Raw genomic sequence first — 18,985 nt, 5'->3', positions numbered from 1 at the left:
ATTGTAGCCTGTCCATAACCCACTATATATATTATATATATATATATATATATATATATATATATATATATATATTAAATATTGTTTTTTAAAAATATATATATATATTTGATCTTCTTTATTATTTGAAGACCTTCTAATTAGACCAAGTCTTCAAACATTAGGCTAATTTTCAATGAATGGGCTTGCAATTTTAGCCTCGTACGAGCCATCCTGATCTCGCGAGCTCACGTTCTGTTTCACTATACTCGCGAGATCATGATGTCTCGTATGAGGCGATTGCAATGCAGCGGATGAAAAAAACATATTTATCTCCTCCCTTCTCTGATCTAAAACGATTTGATAGGTGTAAGGTTTTATATATAATGGCTCCTTATGTTGTCTAAAGTAGCCTATTCAGGGATTTGTTTCTTGAATGTAAGTCTCATGGATGACAATTTGTTGAACATAGGATATAATGTTTTCCTAACATGCATGTTTTTCAAGACAGATATGAGATTGAAAAAGAATACACTTCAAATTCAAATATCATAGGTGACCGCCTACCTAGGTGGCTGGTGTGGGAATATGCCCAGAGGAAATGATGTTGTAATGGTCCTCTAATTACAGTGAGTTGCAGGCCTACTTCCTCCTAGGAATTGCGGTATAGTAGCTTCACTCCATACGAATATCGAGTGAAGAACGCCAAAGTTTATGGAACGCCTGCGAAGTTACTGACCGCAACATTGTATTACTTTGAATGATGAACGTTCGTTAAATTGTAACATTGTATCGAAGTCGAAGGGCAATGTCGGCTGAAACTGGAATCTTGCATTTGAAGGAATCAAAACAAATAGGTTATTGTCGGTGAATTTTCGGGAGATGGCAGACTAGCCTGACTTGTGCTTTTAGCACATTAGGCTACGTCTGTGCGTCCTCAAAGCACTTAGTAAGTTTTACATGTAAGGTAAGTTATTTATTTGATTTTATATTTGTATCTTTAATTTGGAATATGTAGCTACCTGTAGATAGTCTTAGGCGTAGCATATTCTTTGGACTTGCGCGGACCCTAAATAGTACAAACGTAACCTGTAGCCTAACTATATCACCGTTTTCTCGATGGGAAAGTCAGTGGATGACACATTCAAGTCTCTCTCACAAACTTCAGGTCAACCAGATAAGGTTAATTTATCTCTTTGAAATACTAGGCCTATAAACTATCCTTTAGGCAACTATATTTTTTCAATCTGGAGAGAAAAAATGAAAGTTGTGAAGGATAGCATTTTTGTAATTGTTTCCAGTAGATGGGAATGCCACAATAACCTAATAACCCAAACTCCCCTTATTAACTATGCAGAAATCGCTTCGCCATTTCCTGGTTACAAAAATTATAATAGTTCGCATAATTTCACTTTATGTCACAAAACAAGCAAGTATAGTGTAGAAAATCATTGTACCATCTAAACTGCTGTGAAATATATTTTCCATAACCAAAAATATTGTATTTTAAGCTGTTTGAAGCTGGGGTACAAAACCGGAAGTAAAAGACGCAAAAACGAAACTTAAGAACGGGAAGCATAGAAATAGCGCACATAGAACAGATCTACCGCTTGTTAGACTTATAATAATATAATATATAATATATAATATAATATATAATAATAGACTTACTTTCAATGAGAATGACAGATTTATAACTAACATTCCTATGTGAATTTGGTTGGTTCACCCAAAAAGTTACATATTGCAGCTTTAACTCAATTCAATAATCTATGGGCAAGATATAGATAGTAGCCTAGATCTTGATTTGTTTAATGCAGGCAATCAGCAGCAGAAACAGTATCAAAGTGTATTCCCCACCCCTGTTTAAGTAAAAGGCTGAGGGATGGGGTTGGAGAAATGTAAACAATCTCAAATGTATAGACAGAGCTATGGATGCAAGGACTGACTCAACACATGATATCAAATTATAGTTTTAACCATGTTTTGGGGCTATATAGTGTTTGTTTACATTTAGTTGTTTACCAACATGGGAGTAAAACAAGTTCATATTTCGGGTTCTGATGGCATACGACAATTGGACTAAGCTAATGAGACAGTTGTTGTATTCTTCAAGAATCAATGGGTACATTTCATTAATCTATTAGTCCAAACATGGATGTAGCAATTGTTGATTGCTCCTTTAACTTCTTACAGCTGCAATTTTTTATGCTCAGGGGTTAGTCATTCATAGGCGCAAAATTACATCCAGTTGTCATGTTGTTAGTGTGCCTTTGTTATGTAGACTTTGTTGGGAGCATCACTCCTTCTTGATTGTGTGCCTCCATCAATCCCACGCTGGGCAATAAGCATCACAATGGTCCTGTAGCCAGAGATGTGGAAGACACTATACATATTTCACGACATTGGGGCAAATGTGTATTTATCCCTTATTTTACCAGGTAAATTGACTGAGAACACCTTCTCATTTACAGCAATGACCTGGGGAATAGTTAGAGGGGGGATGAATGAGCCAATTGGAAGCTGGGGATGATTAGGTGGCCATGATGGCCAGATTGGGAATTTAGCCAGGACACCATGGTTAACAACCCTACTCTTACGATAAGTGCCATGGGATCTTCAGTGACCACAGAGAGTCAGGACACCCGTTTAACATCCCATCCAAAAGACAGTCCCATTCGAAAGACATTGATTACATTTACATTTTAGTCATTTAGCAGACGCTCTTATCCAGAGCGACTTACAGGAGCAATTAGGGTTAAGTGCCTTGCTCAAGGGCACATCGACAGATTTTTCACCTAGTTGGCTCGGATTAGAACCAGCGACCTTTCGGTTACTGGCACAACGCTCTTAACCACTAAGCTACCTGATAGTTCATGGTTCACTTCTTTGCGTGCTTTCATTTAAAAGAGGACCAAAGAAGAGCATGCACAGACAGCACACTATCTAATTACTTTTGGCCTCACTTGTAGCCACATTACATAATATTAACACTTCTGGTGCATTGGAATGGGGTGCATATTGATATAAATGTTCCTTCTACATAACACATACAAGTCATTGGTGTCATAATTTAGAGGTCCTGCTCTTTTCAATAAACTTCTCAAACCGGTTATACACTCACATTAAGTCAGTTATTGGCTGTGAATGTCAATGTCAATCAGTTGTCTCTTACTCCCTTTAGTGGATTCTAGTTGATGAAACAAATAATCTCCTTACATCCCATAGGCATCAGTGTCTCTCCAGTGTGTCATAAAGAATCCAATGTTAGCCTCCATGCTCAAATTAGTCAAGAGTTCACGATGATGTTGTGTAAATGCTCAGCTGTCTGAGGTGACTAAGTTACAGTGGCGACTACTGTGTGAGATCATCGTGATGTGTTGAGGCAGGCATGCCTCGCAGCTCGCCTTGATCCTTGAAAGTAGTGTCTTTTTGAAGCTGATGATTGACGGCCCTACTGTTGACATTGTCACAGATGTGAACGATGTGTGTATTGACAGGTGAATTTGCTTATGAAATAGACTACTAGACAGTTTGTAATACACAAAGCAGTGTTGATCACTGGACATTTATTTTGTTGGCATCAATATTGAAGGGAATCTGTAGCTCTCACCTGTCTATGAAACAATGGTAGAAATTGTGCATATACACTGAACAAAAATATAAACGCAACATGTAAAGCGTTGGTCCTATGTTTCATGAGCTAAAATAAAAGATCCCAGAAATGTTCCATATGCACAAAAAACTTATTTTTCTCAAATTTTGTGCACAAATGTGTTTGTTAGTCAGCATTCGAGCCTTTGTCAAGATAATCCATCCACCTGACAGGTGTGGCATATCAAGAAGCTGATTAAACAGCATGATAATTACACAGGTGCACCTTGTGCTGGGGACAATAAAATTACCACTCTAAAATGTGAATTTATGTCACACAGCACAATCCCACAGATGTCTCAAGTTGTGGACCTCTGTAGCTCAACTGGTAGAGCATGGCGCTTGTAACGCCAGGGTAGTGGGTTCGATCCCCGGGACCACCCATACGTAAAAATGTATGCACACATGACTGTAAGTCGCTTTGGATAAAAGCGTCTGCTAAATGGCATATTATATTATATTATTGAGGGAGCGTGCAATTGTCATGATGACTGCAGGAATGTCCACCAGAGCTGTTGCCAGAGAATTCAATGTTCCATAAGCCACCTCCAATGTCGTTTTAGAGAATTTGGCAGTACGTCCAACCGGCCTCAGAACCGCAGACCACGTATAACCACGCTAGCCCAGGACCTCCACATCCGGCTTCTTCACCTGCGGGATCGTCTGAGGGGAGGGGGAGCGGGGTGATGAGGAGTATTTCTGTCTGTAATAAAGCCCTTTTGTGGGGAAAAACTCATTCTGATTGGCTGGGCCTGGTTCCCAAGTGGATGGGCATATGCCCACCCATGGCTGCGACCCTGTCCAGTCACCCTAGATTAGGGCCTAGTGAATTTATTTCAATTGACTGATTTCCTTATATGAACTGTAACTCAGCAAAATCTTTGAAATTGTTGCATGTTGAGTTTTATATTGTTGTTCAGTATAATTGATAGAATTAGCTTTGACGAAAGTTGTTCAGAATAGTAGAGCTTTGCTGGATATCTGTACCTACTACCTACTAATGGAGCTGTGTGAGTGAGTGGTTGGTGATCTGGAGAGTGTCTTGCTAGTTTCGCTGAATCCTTGCCTCTTCACTGAGGTCATGCTGCCTTTGTGGGCGCCTGGTGAGCTCAGTGACTCGCATCCTGGAGTCTGCTGATAAGCGGTCAGATAGCAGGACGTCAGTCTGGACGGAGACATGGGTCAGACACAAGGGGCTCTCAGGGTTCCTGCTCTATTCAACTGAGGTGAAAGGTCTGACTTGATCTTGCCTGCTCACCCATAACGTCCTGATTAGCGCTCTTTCTCCAGTGTCCCTCCTGACAATGTAATCATTGTGCTTTGGCCCAATGACACTGTGGTGAATGTTGTGAAAATCTCTGGTAGACTGCTCAGAAATGTGGCACTCCTTTTTTCCATGAAGATGTAATGTTAATTTTAAGTAGTCACAGTTAACAAAGCCGTTAAAGCAATGGAATAGGTTTATTAAAGCTGTTTTGATGGTGGAACAAAACACATTGTTGTAATGATATCGTGCCTATGTGATTCTGGATATTACCATGTTTCCCTTATTACAGCTCCGTAATGTTTTTTCAAACTTTTTTATTTAAATTATGGACGATCATCTACTAGATCAGGGTTTCCCAAACTTGGTCCTGGGGCCCCCCTTGGGTGCACGTTTAGTTTTTTGCCCTAGCACTACACAGCTGATTCAAATAATCAAAGCTTGATAATGTAAATAGCCACCAGACTATTTACATTGACCCCCCCTGCTACTCACTGTTTATTATCTATGCATAGTCACTTTACCCCTACCTACATGTACAAATTACCTCGACTGACCTGTACACCCGCAAATTGACTCTCTGTACCGGTACCCCCTGTATATAGCCTGGTTATTGTTATGTAATTTTTTTGTGTTACTTTTTATTTTGTACTTTATTTTATTTAAAATATTTTCTTAACTCTATTTCTTAAGGTTAAGTGCTTGTAAGTAAGCATTTCACGGTAAAGTCTACAACTGTTGTGTTCGGCGCATGTGACATACGATTTGATTTGAGTTGGTTATTTGTATCAGCTGTGTAGTGCTAGGGCAAAAAAAACAAAATGTGCACCCAGGGGGGGCCCCAGGACCGAGTTTGGGAAACCCTGATCTAGTAGATGATCGTTTAAGTCATGCACGGTTTACCTAATATATAATATATGCCCACAGAGGCCTGAACATTTTAGAAAACGAGAAAGGGAAACATAGTCCTCCGACAGCAATCATTTCTCTGTACACAGTAATTTGGCTGTCAGAAACAGCTGGCAGTATAGGCTGGAACAATATAAGAACAGAGCAGAGGGAGGAGAGAAGAGCTTGCCTTGCTTTGAGAGAGAGAGAGAGAGCCCTGACTGGCCTACGGGAGGATCTGGTTACACACACTGTCATTAACAACAGACTGCGCCGTCCACAGACGCACAGAGCTTCAAGTCTGAGCAGGAGTCTGGGGTTGGCTCAGGTAGATCTGTCTCAAATCAGCCTGTGAGGGAAGAGGAGGAGTGTGTAACTGAGTGTGTGGTTGGTTGCATCCCTGTGTGTATGAATGTGCTTGTGTGGGTGGGACGGAGAAAGGGATTGCGAGTGGGAGCGGGTAGGACTTGGCAGAGACTCCAGCGACGGAGCAGCAATCTCTTTAAGGACCCATCAGCTGCGAGGCTGGCGCTGCTGACTATGTGTGCCGCGCGATGACATGCGAGTAAGTTGTGCTTTTAGTTTTCTATTTGGATTAGCAGTGGACCTGACAGTTGTGGAGGCGGTGGGGCGGAGGAACACAGCATGTGGATCGCTTGGCCTGTTTCACCCTTGTGTCCACTGCTTTTTAGGACGTGGCCTCTGTCTGCATGTTATTTTTAGTCGAAATCCTTGAGCCTTTAATAATCATAAGCCTTGTACAGCCGAAACATATTAGGATGAGTGTAGCCTAGTCGTCTGGGGCCTGGCGGCCTCTGCAGCCTCGGCTCAGTGCGAGACAGGAAGTCAGACAGAGAATGACTGTGCCCCAGCCAGACTTTGGTCCTGCTTCTGTGTGTGTGCTGTGTGTATGTGTGTGTCTGCTCCTGCTGCCGGGTGCCTCTCCTTTGGTGGCTATCCAGTGGGTTATTGATTTCTGGTTCTATTCTCTGTGCAAATGTGGGTGAAAAGCAAATGGAGACTGGAGTCTGCCGTCTGCACAGACTAGCGCAGACACAGATCCGCAGTGTTCCTGACTCCTCGCGCTCCCATTACCCCTAGACTGCACTAGAGACAGTCTGCAATACACATTTTATGAGTGGTTCACTCGCTTCAGCGCTCTTATTGCTCAGCTGTTAGGGGAACGTTATGGCTCTGTTTGGTTTCTCTGCCTCTCCTTGCTCCCCATTCCCGGGCTTTGGAGTGGATGTAGAATACTAATAGAATTTAAAGCTGCAATATGCAACTTTTTGGGTGACCCAACCAAATGTACATAGAAATGTGAGATATAAGTCTAAGAAGAGGTAGGTCTGTTCTATGTGCACTATTTCTATGCTTCCCGGTTTTATATTTCGTTTTTGCGTCTTGTACTTTCGGTTTTGTACACCAGCTGAAAATACAATAATTTTGGTTATGGAAAATATATTTCACAGATATTTCCTCTTTTTAGCTGGTTCTTTGTAGAAGTTTGACCCGGAGTCTAGGGTGTCCACCCACTCTACCCCAGGGTGTCCACCCACCCTACCCCGAGGGGGTGAAAATGCGCTTTGGTGATGAAATGTCACTTCCTTATGTTATACATTTTACTAAGACATATATGATTATTCATGTTCTGAATAGTTCAGAGTGGTATTTCTCTAACATTTCATTAACAGTATATCCAAAAAGTAGGATTTTGTAACCTAATACATCCGATAATAAGCACCGAGCTCTGTCGACAGAGCGGTGCAGCTTTCTCGACGCAACTTTTGAGGACTTTACATGTTTTATTTTTTATTTATTTAACTAGGCAAGTCAGTTAAGAACAAATTCTTATTTACAATGAAGGCCTACACCGGCCATACCCGGACGACGCTGGGCCAATTGTGCGCCGCCCTATGGGACTCCCAATCACGGCCGGTTGTGATACAGCCTGGAATCAAACCAGGGGGTCTGTAGTGACGCCTCAAGCACTGAGATGCAGTGCCTTAGACCGCTGCGCCACTCGGGAGCCCGGTCTAAGTTGTGGTGGTCGTCTTCAAAGCAAAAAGCTGAATTAGCAAGACACAAGCTGAATTAAATGTAAAAGGCTTTGAAAAGAAAAAGCTAGTGGTATGCTCAGTGCTCTGTTTACATTTCACAGAGACAGGCTTGTTTTTGTGATAAATCTTCGTAAAAGAACAGGAATTTCACATTAATATGAAAAGCATATACAAAAATATGAAAATATTACATCATGTCTCAAAATGATATTGTTTTATGTCTTGTGGATTCTAAAAGAAAGATGACGGGAAAGTGAGCCTGTCAGGCAATGTTCCCTCTAAACTGCGAGTAGTAGTCCGAGACTGCCCAGCCAACGGATTGAACTTATAATAATAATAATATGCCATTTCGCAGACGCTTTTATCCAAAGCGACTTACAGTCATGACTTCACTCAACTTTCTAGTTTTCCCTGTTAGTTAACACTATCAATGTTTCCCTTTACTGTGGCAATTGTGATCGAATCAACGCAATATTAGCCACTTTCAATGCAACATACGGAAACAAAACAAACTATGCAAGAGATTCTGTTGTAAGCAGAACGCATCGGAGTAGGATTCTATTTCATTGACACCCACGACTCAGCCAGTACTCTACACAGACCGGTGTGGCATAACCAATCAGAGCTGCAGTAGGCCTATATGCAAATTGACCATTGCCATATATGGATCTGTGCCATTTACTTCGATCTGACTGTGTTTACAGCTGTGGTCGTGAGTAGATGAGCTTGTTTTGAGACCAAAGTGAGAGCTGCATGTAGCCATGTGTGTACATTTTGTTCATATCCTTTGCTAGTTAGTGAGTTATTAGCCCAGTTATGGATAATTTGTAGTCAGCAATGGGGGAGTGATTGCTTCCTACAAGAGCACAAAACATGTACATTTCTAGACATCTTTGAAAAGCAAGTCAGGTAAAGAGCTTTTTTTATGTCTTAAAGGGGCAGTGTTGTTTTTTGAGACAGGCTTGAATAAGCTAAGTAGCCAATGGGCAGAGGGTAGCATAATTTGTCTGATTCTCTGTAATAATGGTATGGGAATAATAATGCATTTTATTTTGCAAAGTGGTTTCTTGCATCAAACAACACAACACCATTTTCAGACCCCTCCTTGTCTGAAGGACAAGTGGATAAACAGGTTAATTTCAAGCCCTGCATGTTTTTTTTTCTCTCAAAAGTCTCATGGAATGTAGGCCTACCTTGAACACCACACATTGGCTGCTACTGTAGGCTGAATACTAGAACAGCTATTTCCATGTAAAAATGTTATGGGATGCATCTTCTCTATTGTTTTTGATGGTAGGCCACTCTGGTAGGCCTACATTATGATCAAATAGCCACAGTAGCCTACTTGGCCACTGTTAAAACTGTAACTTAAAGTGGGTACAGCCTCAGTGTTCACAGTAAACGTGCACTGGAAGTTGCACAGAAATTTCAGAACGTTCAAGTTTTGCGCTCAGCAGACATGAAATTTGCTCAGTGCTCAGCCTAACTGACACGACGCTGTGCAATTTTTGACCCCTTTTTGATTTAGTCAGCCTAATTTTAGCCATCCTACAAGGGTAAATACTCCAATAACCTTTGAACGGATTTTGATAGAGACATTAAGTTTGGACCATTGTTTTTCTTAGAGGATTATCTACGCAATTAACATATTTTAAATATGCGTTTTTGCTTGGACACCCTACGGAGTCATACAAAATCGTGTGTTTCTCTACTCTGACGATTAATCCACAGTTAAAAAGGGAAATCTAGTTAGTTTTTAGTTGTCTTTAAGCTCTCCTTGTTTGTTTTTCCAGCATCCACGTGGGTTTGTAACTTCCTGATATCCAATATGGAGGGGACTTTCAGCGCGTGGAGCATCTCAAATAGCACCAAGTTCTATTTTAGCTCTTGAGTGCACAGACACTCGTTCACGTGTGCGAGCAGTGTGGGTGAAATGATTAACATGTATGTGTACATTTATTTTGCGACACTCGCTAGCACACAACGTGGCCGGTGTGGTTTGCGTGTAATTGAGCGGTGACCTCTGTTTGATCGATCCTTTGATATGTTTGATTGTACATTCATTTAGTTTCTTTAAGGATTCCCTCATTTATATTATTTAAGGATTCCCTTATTTAAGTAAAGTCTGTGTTTGGAAAGTTTAAATGAGCAGTATTAGAGGAAGGATTATACGTACGATTTTGTGTGATCTAGCATAATACCTACAGTATGTAACAAGCTGATGGTGGAAGAGAAAAACAGGGATGCCATTTTTGTCATGGTGTGTAAATACTCAAAGTATCATATTACGTTTCATTACATGAGTTTGAGAAAACCCTAGCCTCTTCTCTGCAACCAAACATGTTTCCAGGAGTCACATCTCAAGACTAACATTAGTTACACTCTCACTAATATCAAACATGTGTTTGTGGTGTGCTGTGCTGCAGTTCAACTTGGACATCCTTTTCCATTTTGTGAAGCTGTTATTTGTTGTCTCTCCATGGCTTTGTAAGGAAGATAGCTAAAACCTGTGATGGAGGCCGAACAGTAAATATTTGATACAGTAAATAGCCCCCAAATCTGTCACTGTCACCTATTATCTCTGTTCTCAATATTACATTATGTTCCCAAATTATTAAACCCCATGACATGACAAGATAACAGGGCTCTAAAGGGCCACCATTTTACTTGCATATGGGCCTAAATATTTTGCTGTGTGACCTGGAATTTTTATTTAGGAGCACTAGGGCGCCTAGAAAAATGAAGGATTCTAGTTTTATTACCTAAAATATTTTTCATTGTGCTCCTAAATTGTTGTGTGCGCCTACTTTTTTCAACTTAGGCGCCACATGCTCCTTGTAAAAAACGTCAGCCTAGAGCCCTGGAGAATGCTATTGAACAGTGCCACTTTTGTGTGCTTCAAGATCAATGAGAGAGGAGATCCACCAGATAACCTATAATGTCCTGTCACCTATCCTCTGTAATTGAAGGAGCAATTGAATATCAGGAATACCAGGCCATAAAGTTTCCATTGACAGGAGGGTGTGACTGTGATGGTCCAGCTGCAGTAGTGCTGTGTGGGACTCAGCCAGCGTGGGAAGTCTCAGGCTGACAGGTAGACATGGATGGTATGGGGTGATGTGTGTGGCTGGGGGGACTGACCTCGTTAAGCCCATTCTCAACGGCATAGTTCACTTTCTGCCACACGACATAAAATCAATAGAAACATATTGAAATTCCTTCTGCTTGGTGATGTCGCCTATGATTCTTCTTGTTGCTTCCCTACTGTAATTTTAGAGTCTTAATAAGAGGTTTAGCCTCTCGAAGCCCACACTTGATCTTTGTCCGGGAGCCCAATGTGACCAATCAGGTCTGACAGTGGAGAAGAGGGGGAACAAGGGTCTGTGTGATACAAATCAAGGTGCTCTTTGAAAGCCCTTACGCCCCAGCACACTGAACTTTGTCAGAGGGTCATTCGGAGGGAGAATGTTTGTGAATTCCACTTTCGGCAAACATTGCTAAAGGTCATAAAGACAGTGTTTGAATTGGCTGTGGCGAGTGTTGTGATGGTGGTCCTACAATGAACTCCGTCCACAGTGCCATGTTGACTGCTGCCGGGTGCAGTTTACAGTTATGCTGACTTCTTGTCTTGAATCTCTTCTCAATGCTATAAACTTGGTTCTTGAATAATTACCCTTGATTCATCTCTGTAGCACAAAGCACTTTCTTTATTTAATTGTTCTGGAATTCACTCGATGCTTGGGGTTTTAGAACATTTTAGAGCTTCTGTGGTGGTCCAATCATTAATGATTTATTTCTTGCTCTCATGTCTCACCTGTGCAAAGGGTCAGAGGTTGAGTCTGAAGGCTACAGAGTTATGTCTCGCTCAGATCCTCTGCTGCATTCGATGGAATCAAAACACTTGCTTTGCTGTACCAATCTCTGTTTCCCATCTCTCCTCACTCCAATATCATTTCAAAGTAAACAAGGTTGTCTGACCACATCAGTAGTCCCTGCCTACATCATCCCAGGGTATCATGAGTTGTCCGATAGGAAATCAAACTTCATTCTACTTAGTGACGAGTAGATCATCGGAGACAAAATGGTCGTTCAAGTCTGACCATTTTCAGGAGGGTCTCTCTGGCCGTTGTCCAAGCCAGAGTGATGGGAACAAAAGTATTGCTCAAAGAAAATACATATTTTGTATCTGATTTCCAATGATCTAGTACATAGGCCCCTATATACAGAACCAGTCAAAAGTTTGGACACACCTAGTCATTTTTCTTTATTTTTAGTATTGTCTACATTGTAGAAAAATAGTGAAGACATCAAAACTATGAAATAACACATGGAATCATATAGTAACCAAAAAAGTGTTAAACAAATCAAAATATATTTTATATTTGAGATTCTTCATAGTAGCCACCCTTTGCCTTGATGACAGCTTTGCGCACTCTTAGCATTCTCTCAACCAGCTTCATGAGGAATGCTTTTCCAACAGTCTTGAAGGAGTTCCCACATATGCTGAGCACTTGTTGGCTGCTTTTCCTTCACTCTGCGGTCCAACTCATCCCAAACCATCTCATTTGGGTTGAGGTCGGGTGATTGTGGAGGCCAGGTCATCTGATGCAGCACTCCATTACTCTCCTCCTTGGTAAAGTAGCCCTTACACAGCCTGGAGGTGTGTTTTGGGTCATTGTCCTGTTGAAAAACAAATGATAGTCCCACTAAGCGCAAACCAGATGGTATGGCGTATCGCTGCAGAATGCTGTGGTAGCCATGCTGGTTAAGTGTGCCTTGAATTCTAAATAAATCACTGACAGTGTCACCAGCAAAGCACCATCACACCACCACCTCCATGCTTCACGGTGGGAACCACACATGCGGAGATCATCCATTCACCTACTCTGTGTCTCACAAAGACATGGCGGTTGGAACCAAAATTCTCAAATTTGGACTCATCAGACCAAAGGACAGATTTCCACCGGTCTAATGTCCATTGCTCGTGTTTCTTGGCCCAAGCAAGTCTCTTCTTATTATTGGTGTCCTTTAGTAGTGGTTTCTTTGACGCAATTTGAGCATGAAGGCCTGATTCACACAGTCTCCTCTGAACAGTTGATGTTGATGTGTCTGTTACTTGAACTCTGTGAGGTGCAATCTGAGGTGCAGTTAATTGCCGATTTCTGAGGCTGGTAACTCTAATGAACTTATCCTCTGCAGCAGAGGTAACTCTGGGTCTTCCTTTCCTGTGGCGGTCCTCAAGAGAGCCAGTTTCATCATAGCGCTTGATGGTACTTGAAGAAACGTTAAAAGTTCTTAATTTTCTGGTTTGACTGACCTTCCTTTCTTAAAGTAATGACGGACTGTCGTTTCTCTTTGCTTATTTGAGCTGTTCTTGTCATAATATGGACTTGGTCTTTTACCAAATAGGGCTATCTTCTGAATACCCCCCCTACCTTGTCACAACACAACTGATTGGCTGAAATGCATTAAGAAGGGAAGACATTCCACAGGCACACCTGTTAATTGAAATGAATTCCAGGTGACTACCTCATGAAGCTGGTTGAGAGAATGCCAAGCATGTGCAAAGCTGTCATGAAGGCAATGGGTGGCTACTTTGAAGAATCTCAAATATAAAATACATTTGGATTTGTTTAACACTTTTTTGGTTACTACATGATTCCATATGTGTTATTTCATAGTTTTTATGTCTTCACTATTATTCTGCAATGTAGAAAATAGTAAAAATAAAGAAAAACCTTGGAATGAGTAGGTATGTCCAAACTTTTGACTGGTACTGTATGTGTATCAGAAATGACCCTTTCCTGCACCGTATCCTGGAACCAAACCTGCTGCGCTCACCTCTTACCAGGACAGGAGTGTCAGTATTGTGATTTTACAAGAAAAGGGCCATTTTGCACTTTATTACATTCCTTACATTGTGAGAGAGTTGGCTGCTGAGTTGGAGTCCTAGAGAGAGAAAGGAAAGATAGCTCCGGCAGGGCCAGAATGAGCCGAATGGGGCAATGTAGATTCCATAGGGTCCTGGGGGCTTTTCACTTTATCTCTTTAATCTCCCATTTGATGAGGCCCCTGGCGCAAGGGTGGAGCAGTATTTCCATAGGTTAATGAGTGTTTTCATCCAATGAACAGATTTAGTGTGATTATGGCAACCCCCAGTTGTTAGCTGTCTAGCATGCCGTAATTAATTAACATGGCAGAGTCGTTTTCGGCCCAGAATTCTTTCGACTGTTTAGCTTTTACAGAGCACTTTGTTCATTTTTGTTTGTTTGGGTTTTTGTTGTAGTATGACACATTCTTGAAGTGTAATGTCCCTAAATGGAAGTACAAAATGCGGCATAAATATGCAAGCTGAATGCTAAAAGAAAAACAAAATAACAAAAACTTTGATTAATCATTGGATGACTTGAACAGCATTGCCTGGGTACGACAGAAGTTGTCCTTTCTGTTGATTTTAAGCACTACACTTAAATTTAACAGGAGCATTTCTCTGCTGTTCAATTGGAAGCAAGGACATTTTCTTCCCTGCTCCTAGTACACTATAATATAAAATAAAAACACATCTGTGTTTGTTGAAATTGCGACATTTTCAATTTGAATGGGCAATGGTTTTGTGTTTGTATGGCATTCTGCATGTCACAACCAGTCATGGGCTGCAATCTGTTGTGAGATGCGCCTTTCCCCATATAACCTATAGTAAGTATATTTATCGTAGCTGCACCTGTCTATAGCCAAGGCTATTTGTGGTTCTCTCTCTTTACAGTTTCCAGACCGGTTTTGTAAACAACCAAATAAACACTGCAATCCTATGTCAGCTTTACTTTGTTCATTCTGATTCACTTGGCTGTTTGGCTGCGAGCAGAGACTGCCCCTCTGAATGAGGTGGCGAGTGTTTGATTCGATATGCTGTGCTAGTCTGCTGTGTGAATGCCAGGTGAGCTTGCAGAGGGCTAATTTGACCTCGGCACTGTCTGTGTCACACCCACGTCCACCTCGGAGTTGGCCATCTCCGTGTCTCTGGTGTCACACTCCTCGCTAAGTGGGACGGGGACATGTGAGGGGAGGCATGGGCCCCAGATCAGGCCAGACTGGGTCAGCTATGCACAGCTCTCCCTCCCTGCGGCTCCCCTGGTGCTGGGGCTATTTGTGCCATGGTAACTATGCCAGCACCAAGCTCAGACACAGATTCCACCTCCTATCTCCCAGCTCGGCAGCCCGATGACTCAGCAGCTCCTGCAGGGCTCCCAGCCCAGGCTCAAGCAGCAACACACACACTGGGTATGGGAGGACCTCGCATCAGACAAAATATAATGTTATACACTGCATCCCACCAATCGTTACCTGAGCACTATCTAAGTATATCGCAACCAAACATATGATTGAATCATGATGGTTGGGTAGAAGAGGAAGTATCAATCCAATTATCTGGTGTGTGCAAGTGACTCAACAGTCAACACTGAAATGTTCATTTTAATGCAAACATTGGGTTTTGAAAAGGAGCAGGGACTTTGAATTGTTTCAGGATCGTTTTAGAGCGAGGAGGAGGACTGCATGAAACCTGATTCTTTTTCGAACTGCCTCAACCACAACTTGGCCACATTTTTGTTTGGTCCCACTTGGTCCTCGGACAACATCTCAGCAAAGCCTTTCCACTGCCAACACCCCGCCTTCCAATCCTCTGCTTATGTACTTTAGAGGCTGATCGGTATTTGATCTCCCCTCTTGTGTTTTATCCTTCCCTTGGCCGACTGTATTACAGTGAAACTAGATACTAGCCCAAGATACACAGAAAATGGCAACCAACGAGAACTGCCTGACCTCCCTCCCTGAGACTGGGAGAGGGGGGATTGTGGAGGGAGGGGGGTGAAGCGGCACACCCCTGTCAGGATGTCAGCTCTGTGAACTCACTACAGCCAGGAGACTGCCAGAGATATTCAATATGCAGGGACAGAGGGAGCACATGCACAGACACACAACTCAAAATGTACTGCTCTCTCTGCTTTGCTCAATGTGTTCTGCAGATGCTGCTGGCCTTGTTTCTCTCTCTCTCTCTCTGAGGATCCACTCTGAGGTCTCCAATATCAGGAGGAGCACATGTTAATCCCTCAACACAAATATTGCATAAAATCAGTCTGCCTCTGTCTTGCACGACCCGGTTTGTTATTCAACACAGGCATTGCTGCTAGCTGTCCTCGCAAGATGGCGTAAGGGTTTTGCCTTTGATATGCTGCAAAAGTTAGGCTATCCTCCAAAAAATGTAGCATTCTCGTCTTTGTATGGAGGCAGACTGCAGACAGACAATGATTTATTTTATTTTTTTATGTGAAAGAGACCGACTGAAGCACTCCCATTTAGTTAAAGGCTAGTGATTGAGCAGATTAAGTGGAAGTGGCTGAGATGCACTAGGCAGATAATTGAGGTGATATATTGATCTGTCAGGGATGGATGTTAAGTGCCTGGAGGGCAGCATCCTGTATCAGGGTGTTGGGGAGATCTGTGTCATTTTATGCCATCCCTATATGCTGCTGCACCGTGTTTGTTCTCACCTTAACTAGGGTTGCAGAATTCTAGTAACTTTCTCCAAAATTGCCGCAACCAGGAGGGATTATGCAGGACATCCAGAATCCTCCAACCAGGATTTTTGGAAAACCTGGGAATTTTGGAAAAATTGCCGTAATTTTGCAACCTTAACTAAAGCCTAACCAAACTATACTGTCCACCTTAACCAGCCTACCCCCTCATTGTCCTCCCTTACCAGTCTGTGACCTGTCCTCGTTTTTTGTGCGTCCCCCTATCCATCTGCCACCCTCCTTTCTTCCTCAGTGCCCTCCCTCCCTCTGTCCCCCTGCTCTCTCGTTGCCCCCTGGCCATACTTGTGTGCCCCCTGGGTACCACCCTCAGTCCTCCTGACCCCTCCCTGCCCCCACTCTGCTATGCACAGAGCCCCTGATTATCTCTCAGTGGCAGCCTCTGTTTTGTGCTCTGATTAAAGGAGCAGCATGTGGTCTGTGTGAGTGGGGCCATACAGACGGCATTGGGGGAATGCTAACATTTATGTCTGGGAGCGGGCACAAAGGCTTTGGGAAAACACACTAGGGTATTTATCAGTGGGCAGACACAAACACTGCCAAGATAACGGTCAGCCCGGGCTTAGTATGTCATAAACACGCTGCATGGGGAATAGGTGGCGGAATTGGAGGGCGATATCCTCCCACAACAACAAGCATCAAATCTTATCAGTGTGGAATTAGTACAGGAATAGTTTTTGAAAACGTGCATCCTATTTTTATGGAGTACGGCTGTGTTGCTGCAGAGTGTGGTGGGCCCGGCTTGAATCAGACAGATCACAGCCGAAATCAAACAGACATAAATGTACATGTATGTGGATGTGCCTTAAGACACATATTGAAGGTTTAAAGACAGCCTCCTCATTGGAAATGTTTCTATTTGGGCTCCCACATTGGTGCGCCGTGCGGTGCCCCTCTCCCATCCTCCTCGTTCTCCTCCCGCATCTGTCTGCTCCCCTCGCTGCCAAGCAGGCTGTCTCTCTCTCACAGGCACAGCTCAGCCAATAGGAGCGCACCAGTCTCCCCATTGCTTGCCACTCAACACCTTGTTGCCAGGACAACAGGAAGGCATGAGACCCACTTTACTTGAGCATTTTAAACTTGGTGTTGACTCTTTACTGAAAACAAGGAAAGGTCTTTCTCTCTCAGTAAAATTCCCATCTATGATGGCGCTCTTAAATCTAAACCCCTCCCTTTCTTTCTTTCTTTCTTTCATTTTATCCTGTCACAGCAATGGCTTGAAATCATTTTAGTGGACATAACAAAGGCATTTACATAGAAGTTGATTGTCAAAATTATGTGACACAAATAAATGTATGTATCTTGTATCTTTCTGAGAACATTCTAAATTGTAAGCTATTTTGAAGGTCTGTGTTTAGTGAACACATTATTCCAATGTCATATGGTCGTCTAATCACAACTTCTGTCTCTTCCAGGTCTGCAATGTTAGATGGCGACATGTTTATTCTGGTTTTCATACTTCTGGTTTTAACCTCTTCCAGTGTGGAAGGTAAGATTTTGACACCTTTCCTTAATACAAAAACATGGCTATTCTCACGAACAAAGAGATTTGGGTACATTAGGTAGCCGCTTCAGAGATTACACGCATTCAGTACCATTTCCCATACATTCGGCCAAGTACACGGCTCCGAATCTGCGTAGTGAGTTTACATTTTTCTGTCGAGGGCGTGCTTTGTCTCTCTCCCTCTCCCCCGCTGTCTCGCAGCATTTTTTTAACAACTGCGGTGACAGGCTTGCAGACTGGGCTCTGGGAGAACTGAGGATTTCTCACTGTCACGGTCTGGCTGGCTGGGGATACTTATTATTCTGCATCATCTACTGTAGTGGAGCAGCTAAATGATAACATGCTCATTATAAGAATGAGGGAGGTTGAACATAGCAAAGCTCCTGCACTAACATGACCACAATATTCACATATTAACAATGCCGAATGTCTGCATATTTTATGCCTCTGTTGATGGTTAAATGTGTTTATTTTCAGTTATATCCCTCAGTATGTGTTGTGATTTTGTTAGTTTGAGTTTGAAATGAATGGAGAATACTAAGAATGTCTGTCTGGTCTTATGACTGTGCAGATAAGGGCAACTATGAGTGTTTGTGCGACGGGCCGTCATGCGACAGGGCAGACCGGTGTATTGGCCAGCAGTGCTTCTCGGCCGTCTCCATCCAGAACGCCACGTCCTTCCGACAGAAGGGGTGCATTGTGAGCCGTGGCGAAGGGTCCATAAGTTGCGAAAGCCCCCCATCCCATAACTTGACTGTGGAGTGCTGCCATGGCGACCTTTGTAACATGAATGTCACAGTGGCAGACCCAGAGAAAGGTGACACATTGTTTTCATTGAAATCATTACACATGCTTTTATCCCTCCCTCAACACTATCAGCATGCTGAGTCACTCACATTACCACTACAAATATCTACCTGCCATAACATCACCACTTTGCATAATGATTTAGTTAATAACACATTTACATTTCGTTTTTCATTTGCTTGAAGGCCATTTGGGTACATTAGTGAAATGCTGCATAAACAAAACTACCGAAAGAGTCGTT

General features: G+C 42.5%; 1 protein-coding gene across 6 annotated transcripts in view; it reads left to right on the top strand.

The window, feature by feature from the left end:
* Positions 1-395: 395 nt before the first annotated feature.
* The window catches only part of LOC311129795 (activin receptor type-1-like), a 31,757-nt gene continuing 13,167 nt past the window's right edge, over positions 396-18,985 (top strand). Inside the window, exons 1-3 of one of the 6 annotated variants that reach the window (XM_084162244.1) lie at positions 396-417; positions 17,849-17,922; positions 18,509-18,754. In XM_084162244.1, coding sequence (XP_084018370.1) covers positions 416-417; positions 17,849-17,922; positions 18,509-18,754 — 322 coding nt within the window. In that variant the 5' untranslated portion in view covers positions 396-415. Of the gene's footprint in view, positions 418-563; positions 947-6,066; positions 6,114-6,141; positions 6,351-8,607; positions 8,755-17,848; positions 17,923-18,508; positions 18,755-18,985 lie in introns of those variants that run through there. The other 5 variants (XM_084162248.1, XM_084162247.1, XM_084162246.1 and 2 more) reach the window with 5 other exon arrangements.

This window comes from Coregonus lavaretus (genome assembly GCF_964263955.1).
Source record: "Coregonus lavaretus genome assembly, chromosome: 5".
Lineage (NCBI taxonomy): Eukaryota > Metazoa > Chordata > Actinopteri > Salmoniformes > Salmonidae > Coregonus > Coregonus lavaretus.
Note: the sequence above shows the minus strand (reverse complement) of the source record. Positions and strands in the feature narration are given on the sequence as shown.